General features: G+C 31.5%; 1 protein-coding gene across 3 annotated transcripts in view; it reads right to left on the reverse strand.

Annotated features, from left to right (window-relative positions):
* The window catches only part of LOC108917948 (serine/threonine-protein kinase 26), a 161,354-nt gene that overhangs the window by 2,368 nt on the left and 139,472 nt on the right, over positions 1-19,514 (reverse strand). For all 3 annotated transcript variants that reach the window (XM_018724772.1, XM_018724770.2, XM_018724771.2), the window contains 6 exons: positions 18,353-18,569; positions 15,183-15,475; positions 10,193-10,338; positions 9,931-10,132; positions 3,259-3,549; positions 2,997-3,202 (listed from right to left, as the gene is read on the reverse strand). In XM_018724772.1, the coding sequence (XP_018580288.1) occupies positions 2,997-3,202; positions 3,259-3,549; positions 9,931-10,132; positions 10,193-10,338; positions 15,183-15,475; positions 18,353-18,569 (1,355 nt within the window). The remainder of the gene's footprint in view (positions 1-2,996; positions 3,203-3,258; positions 3,550-9,930; positions 10,133-10,192; positions 10,339-15,182; positions 15,476-18,352; positions 18,570-19,514) is intronic.

The following is a 19,514-nucleotide window of genomic DNA, read 5'->3' on the forward strand; positions in this document are numbered from 1 at the left end:
ATTAATTACCACTTATGATATTGAAGAGAAGTGTTTAATAAAGAAGAAAAATCATATACACTATAGAGACTAGAAAACGAAGAAACTAGCAAGCAAGCCAAAGAATGTGGGCTCTCACACTGCGATTTCAACAATTTGGAAGGATAGAAATAAAATAGTCTTTATTCGAAAACCGTTAATTATTGAAAATGAAGCGCACGAGATCTTTGAACATGAAGCACTACATGTAAACATACTTAAAGACTGGTATTGTAAATTTCTCATTTTTTCTATAAAAATTTGAAATAAAATATATGTAGGTAATTGGTTATTACATATATCGGTTATAAGAACTGTAAACAAAGGGTCCCTTGAAGGTCATTATAACTAATTTTCACTGTATACCAATAATCTATTTGTGGTATAAATAATGCATCTATACTACACCATATTGGTGTTTTATAAAGGGCAAATGGAGTACAATAAACTTCCCAAATACATTAAAGCATCCAAATTGTTACACGAGTTTAAGAATTAAATTAATGTTAATGAGTACATAACAAATAATATCATGATTCATGTTACTGTAATTAATCACTTATTCAATTGCATTAGTTTAACAGAGCCTTCATAAATAATTACAAGCCATATGACCAGTAATTTTTGTTTGGAATTGTAATTTTATTTCCTTCGGGTTGGCAATACATTATGGTAAAATAAAAAATTATTAAAACAATAAGATCAAAATTACATAAAACACAACATTCTGTTTCACCGCCTGTGAGTGGTGAAATTTTTCTCGAGATCCTATTCAACAAATCAGCGATTGTATTATCTCGAGTGTAGACGTAATGGTTTTCGTATTATCTCGAACATAGACGTAATGGTTTACCATTGTTCATTGTAAACGAATCATTAATATTTGTGACACCACAATTTACATATTTTTCGATGCCAATACCAACTCTGCAATCTTGGTTGCCTAAGCTCGGTGATCATGTGGCTAGTAAACATTTGTGAAGTCTTTGATATTTAATGTCTATGGTGCACATATGTTCACAGCTTGTAAGTTGACCATTAATTATTTATGTTAAAAAATTACTTCAATAAAGATTATTACTTATGTGACTGATATTTTGTATTTACAGTATTTTGCGAGGTATTTTGTGAGATTCACCCCACGTCATAATTATAAATCTAGAGAAGTGAAAAGTTTAGATTCCACATTATATAATATACCAGGTGTATAACTTAATTTTTACAGATAGATTTCTTCAAGTTCAAAGTTTCACTTAAAATAGAAATATTTCGTGCTATTTTGTGGTTTTAAAGGGTTGACATGTAAAATTTTTGTATCACCGATTGACAAACCTGGGTGAGTAACATAACCTTGCAGGATAGTAGTGTTTCCAATGGCAACTGACAAACAGCACATTTTATTCGAATTTCAACAAGCAAAAAATGCTTCTAACACATGCGAATCTATTTGCAGTTTTCTGGTGTTGATGTTGTGTCCTTCGAAACATGTATTTATTGGTACAAGTGTTTTAAAACTGGTGGCTTTGAACTCAGTGACCGGAAGCCTAAAAAATTTGGAGATGCAGAATTGCAACGACTACTCGATGAAGACTCAACACAAATGCAAAATTAACTTGTAGCTCAGCTAGGAGTTTCCTAAACAGCTATTCTCAAATGTTTAAGTGGGAGGAATTCAGAGAGCGAGAAGGTGGATCACATGCATTAACTCAACATAACCTAGGTCAACGAATAAATGGAAAATTGTGATGGGCGATGAAAAATATATTTTTATAAGAGTCCTAAATGCAAAATTTTGTGAGTAGATCCCAGGCAGCCCAGCTCATCTGTACCGATACAGAATATCCACTCAAAGAAGGTTCTCCTCTGTACCTGATCGGACATGAAGGGTCAAAATAACTGCGGAACGTTACAGCCAATAGTTGAACACACTGAGCAAATAACTTGAGAAGAAAAGGCCATTTACAAATCATATTGCTACATGACAACGCCCGACCTCATATTGCTCATGCGACACAGACAACTATCTTATACTTGGGTTGAGAAGTTCTCCTGCACACTGCATATTCACCAGACTTGGCCTCATCAGATTATCATTAATTTCCGTCAATGCAGCATGCTTTAAGGGAGAGCCGATCCAAAACACTAGATGACATCCGTAAATTCGTTGATTATTTTATCACTTCAAAGCCTACAAGTTTCTTTTGCAATGGCATCCGTTTGTGGTATGAAAGATAGCGCATGGTCATAGAAAAAGAAAACAATGGACAATATTTCGAAGATTGATTCGTTTCTGTATATTTTATTAATTAAAATAATTTATAAGAAAAATCTGTAAAAATTAATTTATACAAAGTTATACACCGTATATTTTAAATTTTCTTAGATATAAATTATCGCATGTTAAAGTAATTGCAGTCAAATTCATGTATGTGTAATTTAAAATATCTATCTTATGATGGTTATGGTGTTTGAACACCCTGTAATAAAAGTAGATTCAGTCAGAAACTTTATCTTTACGTTTTTACTTTATTTTTTAATTTATGAAAATAAAGTTATTATTCGAAAGCAACTAATAAAAGAAAACTCTAAAAGAAATTTAATTGTATACTTTAAAAATTAATTTCATAAACTTATTGGTTTTCGGGTTTCCTTACTAGAATATTTTATTTACACCAATATTGAATTTGTGTTAATACAAATATAAAAATGATGAAGTAGCAAAAAATCAATTAAGTTATTAACCACGACACGTCATTATGGGGCTGAGCTGAATGGTGATGTGACGGGTTAATCTTCACTTTAAATCCATTAAAAAAAAAATCTACCAATAAATTGATGTGATAAGCATTTGTGACATCTTTGATTAAAGCGAATCAGTACTTCATGAATTATGGAGAGCTCTAGATTTTTCAATCAATTTTTTTCAATATAGAAATTCATAAAACTAAAATTTAAAACATCTTGTAAATACTACTTACCTTGTAACTTTATCTAAAACACCTTTAAGCCTTTGATCCGTAATTGATGGCACTAGCTTCTGAACTAGTTCACAGATAAACATTTCACTAATACCAGGACTCGTCCTCTCAGCAATTTCAAAAGCATTTTTCAGTTCCTCGACGGCATCATTAGACTTATGCGCACTATCTGCAGCCCTACCGTTATAGTGATGCTTTCTCTGTAACTATACACAAATACGTTCAGTTTATAAGTTTTATTACACAGATCAGCTATTTTTACCTCTGTTATTAACGGATATATAAATCCAGAAAGAGTTGGAGACCTACTTTCAATTTTGCCACTTGAGTTTGAATGTTCCCTAGACATTGATCTTCGATTTGATTTTTTCTCGACGTCACTATCCCCTCGGTGATCAAGAGGGCTCAATTCTCTCGATATCCTCTTTTCCCTTTCTTTTGAATCACGTTCCCTTTCTCTATCCCGTTCTCTCTCTATTTCCCTGTCTCTATCCCGCTCCCGTTCCTTTCTATTATCAGAAGGAGATTGTACTCCTGCCTGAGATTTCGAAGACTATAAATAAATATACAAAAACCAATATAGTTTGTCTATTTAGTGGATCTTTCTTTTATCACAATCTTACACTTGATCAGAGATTGTCTCGGTTATTGGAGTCAGAATTACCAGAGCAGGGGAAAAGTTCCTAGTTCTAGGAACTTTGCAATGGATTTTTATTAATACTACAAAATTTTAAACTTTTTAGAAATATAAATCATATTAATACTTTATATTTGGAACAAATATTAAAAAAATAATAATTCAATAGCTATATCAGCTTAACCATTAAAAAACAAATGTGAAGTTCCATGCGATAAAAACATACAAGCTAACAAGCTTGTTGAACGCAGATTCAAATTTAGAAAACAAATAATTACAGTTAATCAGTTCCTTAATAAAATTATTATTTGATGTCACGTTCAATAAGGATCTAGTCCACTGTAACAAATCATTTCCCAAATCTGAATCCGTTCCTGTCCTCAACCACATCAAGCCACAGAAGCTATAAACATAAACAAATATAACTTATGTACTTATTTGGTATCATTTTGAAGTGATTGCAGTGTGCCTTAACCATAATAGAATATATCTGCAGCCAATATTATGTATTTTAATTATTTCGACTGAATTAAAATTAACGAAATTTGATTTTTGACATGAACTCCACTCACTGAACTTAAGTTTTCTTAAGAGGACTTTTTGAAAACTGTGATCGAGTTAAATCAATGAATAGGACGGTTGATCCTATCATTCAAAAAATGAAACAGTTTATATCATTAAAAAATGTTGGAAAATGATTGTAAATGCATCTTCAATGTTAAAATCAGTTTTATGTTTTTGCATCAATTACTTATACTATGAAAGAATTAGATATTTCCATTTCCTTAAAATTTGAAATCTCCGCTTGATCTCAGGTCATATTTTCCAAAAACCTATCAAAGATTATCAAATTTTCATTAAATTTGTTTCATCAAAATAGTTTGAAAACATCATTTTGACGTCACGGCATGTTTGATTAATTCATCAAACTAACCAAACTTTTCATTTATGGTTCTAATTTCCAATTAAATGAAGGATAAGAAGAAAACAAAATATTCAAAAAAATTAAAAGATAGCTTCTGAAGTCCTTCTTAGATTGGTTTTTTTATTTGTTAATATTAATAGACATATTTTATTGGATAAACCAAATGGCCTTGACCGAAGTCCTTCAGACAGTTATTTGATATTGTACTAATTTCACTAAACCCTAAATCTTCTATCAAAATAATTTGACATTGTACTCATAAGCCTTAGGACAATTATTTATTTTTACTACTTAGTCAAGCTTGTGCTTAGTCTCAAATACATTATTTCAAAAGGAATATTGTTTATTTGTATAGTATTTTAATTTATTAAAATTTATTTTTTATATTTAATTTATTTTATTGCAAAATGTCATAGATCTTTAACTCCAATATTATTTATTTTTATAAAAATTTTAGGGTAAACCAATGACTTTTATCTAAGTTTTAAAGAAAATCTAGGGATTTTTCAGAACATAGTGTAAGAACATTTCTTTATCGTCTGCCAAATGGTCTAATTGTTGACATTGTCTACAATTTTAGAGTATCTTAGACCGTGCCGGCCAGAAGGCAGCTTGGTTGATATTGTTAGATCTAAAAAAACGCACCCCAAAAAGAGTCAAATTTGCTACTTAAATTGTTATAATAGGACAATAAAACTAACACATGTAATAAATAATAACGATAAATGCCTAATTTGTCAAATGTAAGGGTGTCAATTGCAATACCCTCTAGATTCTGACGGCTAGAAGCGTAAAAATATGTGAACAAACATCTGAGCACTTACTTTGACTCATTTGAAAATTAATGTTGTCAGGAATTGTGTTATATTTACCTAAGATCTCAATTTGTCTCATGTAGCTGACTAACTAGCATTTAGAATAACCGAAATTAGACAAAATTTCAAGTGAATAAACACAACAAATGAGACTGAAAAATGTGTATTTGAAAATTATTGATATATGTACAGAGTTGCAAAAAAAACATAAAAATATATTTTTTTTAAACTGAAGCATTTTCTTCCCCCTTCTGTCCTTTCAGTTGAAACCTCTTTAATTCCTCTACATTTGGACCCTATCTTTTATAACATGTAGTAATGAAGCCTTTGATTCTATGTACAGCTAAAATTGGTTATAACGACATTGATTTATATGACATATTGGATATAACTATGAAATTTGGAAGTCCCGATTAAAACCTATAGAAATACCATATTAATATCGTTTACTTCGACACCTTTACAATGACATTTCGGATTTAGCGACGCGTTTTTATACAGGGTGTTTCTAAAATAGAGTTCCAAACTTCTGCTGCGTTAACTCATTAAAATAAGCCAAAAAGTTCCTATTAACATGTGCCCTAAAATGCACCCTTAGGAAGTTATATGCCCTTAAAAGGGCTCAAACAAAACTGTTTTTTTTTTTTTCAAATAAATTGCAGTTATGAAGGATCCGATCATTTAATAAATAATTTAGGACATAAACTAAGACTATTTAAATTTAGAGTTACACTTACTAATTAAAGAACTAATTACTACTGCAGACAATAGCTAAATGTGAAATAGAAAATAATGGGATTAAAATTTTCAAACTCAATTTACTCGAAAACCATTGGAAATATCGATTTGGACAAAGATAATATTTTTTCCGTAAAATTGTAAAGATTTTATAAATCTGTAGAGAAAATTGTAAAAAAATTGAAATAAAAAAAATTACAGGCCGAAAACCCCCTTCACCAACCTAAATGGGACGCATATGATTTGCATGCCAAAAAACGGAATGGCCCATGTTATTTAATGTAAAAAGTTATGTAAGACCCATACATTTGTTTCTATTTATTTGCGACCGTTTTGTCAACAACAGAAAAAAAACAGTTTTGTTTGAGCCCTTTTAAGGGAATATAACTTCCTAAGGTTGCGTTTTAGGGCACATGTTGATAGGAACTTTTTGGATTATTTTAATGAGTCATAAACGCAGTAGAAGTTTGGAACCCTATTTTAGAAACACCCTGTATACATTTACCACAGAATCTATCGGTTATAACAACCAATAGTGATATACGGCCTTAAAGCGCGGGATAGATGCTTCGTCTTGCACATCAACTTGCTTGCGCAAACTTAAGTTGTACGATTTATCATTGCGTTAGTGCTGATATGTTGGCAAATTTATTAAATCTGTACAGGCAATAGGGTTGTCCACTATAAAAACAAACCATATACAAATTGTTGTTGAGTCAAAGATTTTATATAAAAGAACATGCCTGTATAGTCAAATTTTAAATATATGACAAATTAGTGGTAGAAATCATTTATGAATTTTTGCGTTACTTAAAAACTAGTCTGACGTCATAAGGGGCAATTGAACAAGAAGCTAGTAGCGATCTTATTGCATAATTTTGAAGNAAGATTTTATAAATCTGTAGAGAAAATTGTAAAAAAATTGAAATAAAAAAAATTACGGGCCAAAAACCCCCTTCACCAACCTAAATGGGACGCATATGATTTGCATGCCGAGAAACGGAATGGCCCATGTTATTTAACGTAAAAAGTTATGTAAGACCCATACATAAATATAAATAACAGAAAAAAAAACAGTTTTGTTTGAGCCCTTTTAAGGGAATATAACTTCCTAAGGGTGCATTTTAGGGCACATGTTGATAGGAACTTTTTGGCTTATTTTAATGAGTTATAAACGCAGCAGAAGTTTGGAACCCTATTTTAGAAACACCCTGTATACATTTACCACAGAATCTACCGGTTATAACGACCAATAGTGATATACGGCCTTAAAGCGCGGGATAGATGCTTCGTCTTGCACATCAACTTGCTTGTGCAAACTTAAGTTGTGCGATTTATCATTGCGTTAGTGCTGATATGTTGGCAAATTTATTAAATCTGTACAGGCAATTGTTGGGCTTGAGTGAAATCAAACCTGCCAGATAATTTCACTGCTCGTACAGACTTGTCTAGCGGCAAATTGTAATGTCTGGTAGTTCTTGCAACTTATATGTAGTCTTCTTGTTATTAACGAGCAGTAAAATTCGTTGTACACATATAAAATTAGTATGTAATATAGTGATCAACTTAAATTATTGAATTAAAATATGTTGGACCTACGACTAATTTCGAGAGAGTTCCTCACAGATTTCATTAACCCATACAAGAAAAATCCATGCCTTTGAAAGGTAAAATCCAAAGAGTATTTGGACAAACAAACAAAAATTCTGCGCATGAGATACTAATAGAAGAGTTAAAAGAGATAGATCCCTCAACCAATAAAGACGCGATAAAAAAAGAATCAATAATAACACAATAACAGCTCATCAACCATATTGATTTTTATAACTGAACGCAAATTGATGCAACAAAACTGAATAGTTAGTGGTCAAATCACGATTTAGTCTTGCCGTACATTAAGTTTGTGCAAGCAAGTTATTGTGCGTAACGGAGCGTCTGTCCCAGGCTTTAAACCAATGCACCGCTCTTCCACCCACCCTGCGGCATCCACACTTTTGACACCAGTTAGTATGTTTAGGACAAATTATGACTCATCTACGCATACAGTTATTATATGTATTAATTACCACTTTCTACCACGATGTCAAAAAGAAAAGTGTTTAATAAAGAAGAAAAATCACACATAATATAGAAATTAAAAAACGGACTAACTAATGCAAGCAAGCAAAAGAATGTGGCGTGTCACACAACGATTTCAACAATTTGGAAAGATTAAAAGACTTTTTTTCACGAGTGAAGTTGAATGTTGTAGTATGTGTAGTATGAGTGAATGAAAAGATGTAAACTACCATATAACAACTAAGATCGAAAGAGATCGAAATAGTAACTACAAGTCAGGTATTCACCAATATTCAGTAGCGAAAAAAGCCTAAAGTCTCTATTCGAAAACAATTCATTGAAAATGAAGCACACAAGATCTTTGAACACAAAGCAATACATGCACACACTTAAAGACTTGTATTGTAAATTTCTCATTTTTTCTATAAAAATTTGAAATAAAATATATGTAATTGTTTATTACGTATATCGGTTATAACAACCATAAACAAACGGTCCCTTGAAGGTCGTTACAACCGCTTTTCACTGTATTTGGATATCATGAAGCCTATCTACCTTTATCTTGGGTTTGAAACATGACAACCGATATAAAATAGTCAAATATTTTTTACAATTTAATTTTTTATACATTAATTTTCAGTTTGTTTCATCATATATACTCTACATTTATAAATGCTATGGATAATGTTACTGAAGAGTTTGCTTCAAATTATGTGCCACCAATGAAATTTCTAATGCTGAATGAGTGAAAATGTTGGAAACAATACGAATGGTACAAAGTATTAAAACATGATCGAGAAGTGGTTGATGACTTTCCACGTTCTGGTTGTTCTTCAATGTCTTCAACTGAAGGAAATATGGACAAAGTGAAGGAAATGGTGCTTGCAACCCATCATTATAGTTTGAAAGAGTGGGCATATAAATCACTTTGCACCATATTAGTTGATGTTGTGGGTAAGAAACGTGTACCAGCACAGCTGGTTCCAAAAGATCTGAGTTTTCTTCAAAAAGAGCATCACAAACATGTTGCTGAAGACATGCTTCAGCGAGCTAGTCTGAACTCTACATTCATGCTACGCATTATAACAAGTAACGGGACATGGGTTTACGAGTCTGTCATGCAAATGAGCCAAAAAGCGTCGGAATAGCACTTTTCTATTGAGCCAAAACCAAAAAAAATCCCGTCAAAGTCGATCAAAAATCAAAGTCATGTTGACCGTTTTCTTTGACTATCGTGATGTTGTCTACATATAATTCCTCCCGGATGTAGAAACAGTCAACAAAGGATATTATTTGGGTGTTATAAGACGTTTGAGAGAGACTAGATTTATGCAAGGACACACAAAGGAACACGAGTTGATAGAAACCATAAAACAAAAAATCGACGAAAGACTTGAAATGTATACCAGAATATGTGTTTAAAAAGTGCTTTGATGACCGAGTTGTTCGTTGGAAAAAAATTGTTGTTTCAAATGTTGAAGGAAACAAAATAAATTTTAATGATTAATTGAATGTGTTGTGTTTTAATCACAAATTTTTAGCTCGAATGTATTATTTACTGATCCTGAAAATATCTGGAAACAATTTAGGACTACCCTGTATACAAAAGTTTTATGTACCATATTTTTGTTTGCGACACAATGTACACACTTCACTAATTTTAGAATGAACCTTTTTTCAGACTCGTTAATATTTGCACCGAGATTTTTTTCTCTGATCAACAGTAAAACTATAATAGAAAAAGAGAGTATGTATACTCACTGGTGTTGCTTTTTCCGGTCTATAATGATTGAGGTTGGAATCTTTAGGTGGAGATTTCGCTAACATAGGTCCTGAACCATTTTGTACTTTATTTGTATTTTTATGATTAGGAGTTGGTAATTCTTCTGGAGGTAATTTCATGTTACCCTTTACCGTCATTATCCATGGATCGTCTAAATCATTATCTTGTTTAGGCTCTTCTCTGAAATATTAATGTGGCTTATACTCACTGTTACACATACCTACTATTATTTTGACTTACGAATCAGAGTTTTCAGATTCTGTTTCACTTTCTTCATTCCGAGTACATCGCCATTTCTTATATCTATCTATGAGGTCGATTAAATAAGAGTTTTTCTTCGCTTTCCTAATAAATGGATACTTGAGCAGTTCTTTGGCTGTAGGTCTCTAAAAAATAAGCAGAAACAAGTTGAATAAAGAAGGTAGTGCAAAGAACCGTTCTAATTCATTAATCAAATAATAATGTAGATTAAGTACAATTATGAACTTCATTTATACTTATATATTTTACCTAAAGTGTAAATTCTTAAAACTCATTGCTATTGCAAAAAAATGTGATTAGTACTTTAATAATCAAATACTTAATTCTGTAATAAACTGTATTGTCCATATTTATTTATTTGTGGCATTCAGTACAATTTCAATTTTACCAAAGTTTGTATTTAGGGTAGCACACTACCGACACACGCTGTATATTCAAGGTGACTTACTGAAAGATGCTCACCATAGGAAAAAAGCAACGATAAGCGCTCTTGAATGATGTTTTTTTTGGAACATGAAATATGGAATTTTATGAAAGCAATATTTTTCTTTTTTGAATAACTTATTAATATATTTCTAAACCTTCTAGATTTTGGTAGATGGCTGTCAACATTCTTTTTTTTTATGGACACCATATTCAATTTTGAGATAACACTTTATTCTCCTTTCGATGGCACATTTAAAAACTTTCAAACTCAGTTAAAAATATATATAATTTTGTCCATATTTTTTAAAAATTCATAGTTACAAAGCTTTTTAAAACAGAAAAAAATTGGAGATTACATAAATTTCATTTTTCTAGCAATATACCTGTGTCCACGGATTGAGTGCATGTGGGGTATAAATGACAAAAATTTTTCGAGTTAAAATTTGAGCTGCTGGGCATCATCTCTGCTTGGTCTTAAACTATTGGTCCAATTAATTGATGTACAGGATGTTTTTATGATGAAATTTCAAAAATTGTCATGAGTAAAGTACCTATGTTTTTAAAAATATTAGAAATATTTATTTAAGAAAGTTACTGAGAACTAAAGGTTTGTCAATTTTCAATTTGATAGGCCAACTTTCTTTTTTTTCACAGCCACAAAGTACAAATTCCTAATTATTTATTAGAGAAAAAAACGTAACTAATATAATAAACATAAATAAACAAATAATATACTAGTTATTCAAATATACAACCAACCATTACACATCGCTCAGCTCACATAGTAAATTCTGTGTAGGAGTTTTGGATTTCTTGAATGGGGATGGCATTAATTGTATCTTTTTTCTTTGTTTCAATTCAAATAAATCGTTATTCAGCAGGGACCCATAGACTTTCTGCTTAGCCCCATAAATAAAAGTCCATTAGAGTTAAATCAGGACTTCTAAGAGGCCAAGGAATTGAACCATTTTGCCCAATCCCCCGTCCAGGAAATTGACCATCTAACCATTCTCGAATGATTCGCGTTGAATGTGATGAGTGTCCGTCTTTTTGAAAGTAAAGAAAAAAAACAAGGTTGGCCGATCAAATTAAAAATTGACAATCTGTCATATTACTTTTAATTCTCAATAACTTTCTTAAGTAAATACTTTTGATATTTTTAAAAACAAAAGTACTTTACTCTTGACAATTTTTGAAAATTCATCATATGCATTAATTAATTGGACTAGTTTTTTCAACTTCTTAGTTTAAGACGAAGCAGAGATGAAACCCAGAAGCTCAAATTTCAACTCGAAAAATGTTTGTCATTTACACCCCAAGTGCACTCAATCCGTAGACACATTGTATGAAACTTACAGGACAACTTCTGGGTGGACAAGCAAAAATGCTTACATGGCTAATCCAGCGATTTGGAAAAACTACATTTAAATATGCACGCACTGGCCGAGAAAAATACGGAGGAGTTCCGTCGTGCATGAACCACGTCTCTTCTTAAATAAAGTAGAACTTCTTCAAGCCGTGGAAGCATTTTTGCTTGGCCACCCAGAAGACCAGACTTCACCCTCTTGATTTTTCTATTTGGCCTCGAATGAAAGATATCGTTTACAAAGAATCTATTGGTTCGTATGAAGACTTGAGGCAAAGAATACAAATCGCTGCCAATGAAGTTAGACGCAATCCCAATATGTTGTTTCAAACTCGAAGATCTCTCAGAAAACGTGTAAAGTGTATCAGTGTCAACGGTGGATTCTTCAAACACTTACTTTAAATCATTATTACCTAGGGATTTCATTTGTTTTATTGTTAATTGTTGTAATAACATGAAGAAACACTTAGTTTGTTTCGCTATTACTTTCTCGTATTATCAAAACATAGTGTTCATTAAATCTATTTTTCTCGAAAACGCATCGAGATACTGAAATGAAACAAGAGTACATAATTAATGGAAAAATGATTCCTCTTTCAGGTTTTGAACCAAGTTTCATGTTGGACATACAGGGTAAAAAGTTATTAACTAAATTTTCGATAAAATTGGTCATAAGTGGCGCCCTCTATGAACAACGCTGAATTTACAACATGCATCTTATTCGTCGCTTAAAAAAATATAGTTTCACAAATTTTCAAGTTCCTAACCTACATATTTTCAGAATAATCGCAAGAAAACGATTTAAAATTTTAACTTTCAACACCCTGTATTTCCGAAACCATCAACTTTAGGATAAGACAAATTTACGCCAATGGTCACCATTTCACATGTAGTATCTTCAGCTTTCGATTTTCCCATTGTTAATGAATATTTCAAACTATAAAATGTTAAGGTAAACTCGCAGTTATAATTTTACATGATATTTTAGATCACATAAAATATATAATATCATCAATTATGAGAAGTTATTAAAATTTTTCTAAGCAGAACAGATAACATGGTAGATTATGGTAAAATTATGACATGCCACATATTCGAAATAAACTATTTACATTTAATTTGTAATTTATGTTATAAATTAAGTATGTGGCCATATGAATTGGTATTTGATATTTCTATTGATATTGAACCTAATATTTCATGAAAAATCACAAATATTTCAAATATGATAGACTACAGAGATACCAAGTACTACACCATTTGAAAGCTTGTTATTAAAAAAATAGCAAAAAATAGATTCACTTATGCTCATTCTGTATGATGATGAGGGTTGAATTGGTTTTTATTACAAGATACATTCTAATGAGAATCTTGTGCCATTATTATTTTTCATTCTCCTCTGTAGTCCTAAAACCACATATCAAAATGATAATCAGCAAAATTGATCTGTTTCCTGAGATCTAAATAAATGGTGTATTTCATTAATAAAGTCATACAGGGTGATTCACAACTTATCCAAAAATTTGGGAATAGATGCGGTATGAGAAATGGAGTCAATATCATCAAAAAAAATTTTTGTAAAATCCTTATAGTTTCCGACAAAGAAATTATTGAAGTTGTAGTACCTACTTTCAAACATGGATAACTGTAGTTCTACTGTCATTCGCAATACGCGTAGAGAGCCACGTGGCGTCAGCGACTCCTAATACTGAAATCCGATTTTACAATCGTCGTTGCGATAGTGTTTACAATAGTTTTTTAGTAGTTAGTGTCAGAAAAAATGGCTTGCATGTATAGCAACTCAGAGTTGATGGATATCGTTTTAATTTATGGTGAGGCAAGACAACATTGTATTATGGTGAAACATTTGTGTTATGGTGAAACAGGACAACATTTGTGTTAGTTCGTAGAAACTGAGTAAGACGGGCCCAAATGTGTTTACAGGTCGGTGGACAAAATTTTGAACAGTCGTAACATCAGGTATATCAAGTTATTTTATTAATTAAAACCACAAATTAATTTTTTTAATTAATAATAAAAATAGCGACAAAAGCAGTTGAATTTGCTTATATAAAATAGGTGCTATAAAATTCCATTTATTCCTTTCCCTGCGAAATTCTTTCAAGTTTTTGTCTGTTTTTATTACACTTTACGGCCATGCCGGTCACATTGTGCGAGGTTATATGTTTTATATATGTTTTTTTTTTGGATATGTTGTAAATCACCCTGAATATTTGATGCACAGCTTTTTACTTTTATGAGCTCAGTAGGTATACAAATGTGTTAAAAATGTTGTATTTTCTTGAAAGTTTAATAGTTTTAAGAATATAGATTAAAGTAGCAAAGCATACAAAAGTATCCAAACGATAGCCTATTTTATTTATCAATATCGGGATTATTTTATATTAGAAAATTACAATCTTTTTCTCACACAAGCACACCAAATTTAAAAAGTGGTTTATCCTGGAGACTAGAATAATCTATTAGCATATATTTTGACCTGGTGAATATGAGTTGACGTCAATATTCAACGATCAGATCACAGGTTTTTCCTAACCCCAAGAAATTGCCTAAAAATCGTTAAAATCTTGACCCTAAAAAGATAGTTTCCTCTACTTCATATTAAATGGGATAAAGTTCTGGATAAAGATAAAAAATGCTTCGAATACTTGGAAAAATCATTTCCATAGTCCACCAATACAATGCATGACTTTACTTTCAACTTGAACAAGTTTCAATCGTTTTTGCCTGTCAGTATGTAAAAAACATAACTGTTATGTGGCACTGTTAATAGTTTTATGGCTATATTATCATAGCATACATAAAAAATCCTGATAGTGGACCAAAAAGAGGTCCATATTTTAATAAAAAAAAGAATATACATTGCAAAAATGTTTTTGAAGTCTTGTTATTATGTTTCTAACCCCAAAATGATTGCTGGCCCATTAATGTGTTTCACATCTCAAAATGTGCAACTGCAGGAATTTTTATCTTATTTTTTGAGGATAGGAAAAATAAAGACTTGATGCATGAAAACTAACTTCCGATTCGTGTTCAACACTTTAAAATGCATGCAGATGGGTTGATTTAGTCTCCAGCACTATTTTCATTTGGCGAGACTGTATAGTATGTGAACAAATGTAAAATATAAATTTAAAAAGAACTGCAATCACTTACATTCTCAGGGTCTTTATTCAGACAAGCCTCGACAAAATCCTTAAATTGCTTACTGTAGCTTCCTGTTAACTGTGGGGGATTATTTTTTGGAATTAAAAACAACACTCTCATAGGATGCAGCTCAGAGTTAGGGGGTTCTCCTTTAGCTAATTCGATTGCAGTAATTCCTAAGCTCCAGATATCTGCTTTTGAGTCATAAGCAGACTGTTTTATAACTTCGGGAGCCATCCAAAAGGGGGTACCAACAAATGTGTTCCTCTTACTCGTCGTGTTTGTCAGCTGACCAGCAACACCTGCAAATAACAATTTGCTTTAACATACAACAAAAGTAACCGTATGTTTTACTTTTTGAATTTGTTGAAGGATTTCTTAGAACTCCCAAATGGAAACATTTTATATAAAATAAGGAACAGCTACATTTAAAATTAAAACATCCCTAAAAAAGGTATTATGGTCCAATTTGCTTCAGGTTTTTTTAAGAGGGATTAAAAAACTCCATTACATAACTCAAGGTTTAAATTAACTTTTAATTATCAAAACCTACTTGTCAATTTTTTTTCAATTAGTGTATTCTACCACTTAATCTTTGAACAAATGATTGTTCGAAACTCGCCAATTTAGATAAAACAACATGGAAAAATAAATTAATAACAATAACAGATAAATTACTTATTTTTCATAACCTATGTAAAACTACTTTAATATATTTTTAATATCACTAGTGTCTGTATTATTTTGTGGAATACAAAATGATCATTAATAGTATTTGGATATAAAAATTTAAAAGTAATGGCAATACAGATCTTGCTTTCATAGTACCTGCGATATAGCAGGTCGCTCGCTTCTAGTTTCACCATTTGAAGGCCTAAGCTTCGAGTAGCAGTAACCAAAGTAACATTCTTACATTTCACCTATATTTTGAATTTTTATTTGTGACAACAGATTTAAAGTAAACTATTTGCTCAGCTGTTTCAGAACGATTAGTAGAATTCTGCAATTGTTTATTAAGTGACGTTTTACAGGTGAAATTTGTTGTTTTTTTTTTTCAATCAACCCTGACTGTCTCTCCATCTCATCAATAATCTGACAAATCAGCATTTCCTAAAAAGAGCTTGTATTAAGTTTAGTGAATTTTTTTGTTGCTGACAAAATTAGTATTAAGGGTTTTTATCATTCTTCGTAAATAGTTTATTGAATAATCAATAAATAGACCATTTTATTGGGATTCAAATTAATTAATGATTATTAAATTGGAATGTTTATAATTTTAAAAAGAAGAAGAAAAGTTAGAATTTATTTACTTAATTAAGAAATATTATGTAGTTATTACTATTAGAAATGGAACTGCTGACCCGATCTCCAAAGATTATTCCATTGGATTTCTTCCTATGGAAGAATTTAAATTGAGAAGACATAGATTGCATCTAGCTAATGCATATATTAACAACATTAATTACATTAGATAACAATTTGTCTGATTACCTCCAACAATTAAGAAATATTTTGAAAAATATTCAATGATATACAAAGTGTATCAAAGAAAATTAAGAATTTTAATATTTTAAAAAGGATATTTTGTTAAATAATTACATATTACTTCCGTTGCTTGGGTAATTTTGGAAAAACATAAAACAAAATTATATAAATAATAGCTGTTTTACATTGACAATTTATTGATGAATAAATTGACGAAGTTCTTCATGAATTAATTCACGAATTTATTGGTAAACAGTGTGGTTTTACACTGCTACAGACTTTGTCAAGCTTTTTGACGTATGAATCAGTTCTACCAATTAATCAAAGAAGCAAATAAATTTCAAAAATGTCACATTTCCACTCATAATTGTAGTGATACAACAGCGGTACTGTTCTGACACATTATATAAATATTAGTTTTTGTAAGTAACAAATCGGTAAAAACAATGCAAAACTAACACGAAGGCACACACAATTATTTATATATTCCAATACCATAACTTCATTACTGATCTGAGGCTGGAAATCTGTTGGGTTGGTACTTCCGAACTTCCCGTAGAAATTGACGAAAATTAGAACATGCTCTAATTCGTCAAGAACTTGATGAATAAATTCATGAAGCTATCTGACAGCAGATTTGGTGCATTACACTTGTCCAATTTCTTGATGAAGCGACTTCATGAATTAATTGATCAATAAATTGTCAAGTAAAACAGCTATTAATAATGATTTTAATAATAAATCTTTTTTCACTATACATTTGACTGTACCAATGAAACAAAAAAATAAATAAGTAGGTCTTGACAATAAAAATTTATTTAAATAATAGTTTTTTAAATATTCTTCTTTAGTAAGGCTGTTTCCGTCTTAAATAGGTAACACTGCTATAATATCAAATACGTTCTTTAGATAAATGTATCTATTACATAATTTAAAATTGGTCCTTTTAAATAAAATATAATGACAAATTGTGTGCATGAATATGAATGGTAATATTTCAATGGATAGTTGTCACTTTACTGAAGAATAATCGGCAATGAACAAAATGGTAACATTTATTCTCATTAAATAATAAATACTAAAATTTGAGACTACATTTTGGTCTTAAATAATAACTTGTATGAATGAATCCCATTACTCAATTTGACTTGCAAGTATGTAGATTTTTAGGAATATCTAAGTGCATGATTGAGGAATATAATTGTTTACATTATTAGACACACAAAGGCATTGGCACATATACACTTGAATATTTAAATACAGAGCCTTCATAAATGTTTACAAGTCACGTGATCATCGAGCTTAGGCAACCAACAATACAGGGCTGATGTTGGTAACGAAAATTCCCTACATCTTGGTGTCACCAATATTAATGATTTGTTTACAATGTACAATGACAAACCGTTACGTCTACACTCGAGATAATGTGAGCGCTGATTGGTTAAATGGAATCTCATGAAAAATTACATCAAACACAGCTGGTGAAACAGAATGCTGCGTTTTATTGTAATTCTGACCTTATTGTTCTAATTTTACCAAAACTTAATTGCCAGCGTGAAGGAAATAAAATTACTGTTCCAAACAAAATCACTGGTCACGTGGTGTGTAATCATTTATGAAGGCTCTGTCCTATATTGACATTAACAATATAGTATACACAAAAATTAACTATCGTCAACAATTAATAAACTCACCAAAATCAGCAAGTTTGACGTCTCCCATCTCACTCAGCAATACATTGGCGGCCTTTATGTCCCTATGCAATTTACGCTCGCTATGAAGGTAATCCAGGCCTTTCAGCACCTCCCTAAGAATAATTGCTATATGCATTTCCTCGAAATTTCCGGCTTTCATCAGATCTAATGCTGAACCTCCCCCGAGGTATTCCATAATAATCCATAATTTTGTGCCCTGGAAAATAAATACAGTAAATATAGAAATTATTTTTTTATAGAATATACAAATCAGATACCATAATTGAGAATTCTAATAGATATACAGGTTTATAAAAGGGGAACATATTGACTTTATATTAAAAAAATTGTTGTTTTTTGTGGAATATGGCGAAGTTACTCCTAACAGTCAGATCTAATGACCCGTTGTGCAGGCCGTTAATAAAAGTTATAAAATAGACATGTGCTACATGTGAAGGCAAGACTAAATTGTGGGAGTCTCTCTGACGTCCTGAGATAACAAATGCTGTCCCGGGTGGTTCTGTCTTTTCACCATTAATCCTGTTTAGCAAAAACCTCAGCTTGGAAGACCATGGCATACTTTTCCGCGTGCCACAAAAACGGACCCTCAGCTTTCGTCTGCCTTGGACCCATTAGTCAACAGACGAGCCCATTTGTGACTTGAATATTAGGGTTAGCAAGCCATGCTTCCGTATTAAACAAGTTAAGATCCATATTTTTTCAACTTAAAGAGTAGGTTAGGGTTGCCAACCGTCCGGATTTCGTTCGGACTGTTCGGTAATTAACTCAATTGTTCGTGTCCGGAATGAAAGGCAAACCGAACACAAATTTGTTCGGTAATTCTAGTAAATAGGTTTAGGTACCATCGTCATCTGGTAACTTGTACCTCAAGGAACTGGTGTTGTAAGCGGTAGCTCCATGCCATATGCGAAGGTTTGCATCTAGGGTTAAACAAACTGCCTTGCCATTTCATTGACAAGTTTCAACAAATGAACAGATCACATTTTGCAAGTGTTGTGTTTTTTTTTGTTTTGCCTGTGCATCTGTCTTCTGTGACCCCACTCCCAAAACACACATAACTAAGTTGTGCCCACCCATTTTCATATAGCACGAGCCGCCACTGGTGTTCGGTAATCGATAGCTGGCAATCTGGCAACCCTAA

Source organism: Anoplophora glabripennis, unplaced genomic scaffold (assembly GCF_000390285.2).
Source record: "Anoplophora glabripennis isolate ALB-LARVAE unplaced genomic scaffold, Agla_2.0 scaffold66, whole genome shotgun sequence".
NCBI lineage: Eukaryota > Metazoa > Arthropoda > Insecta > Coleoptera > Cerambycidae > Anoplophora > Anoplophora glabripennis.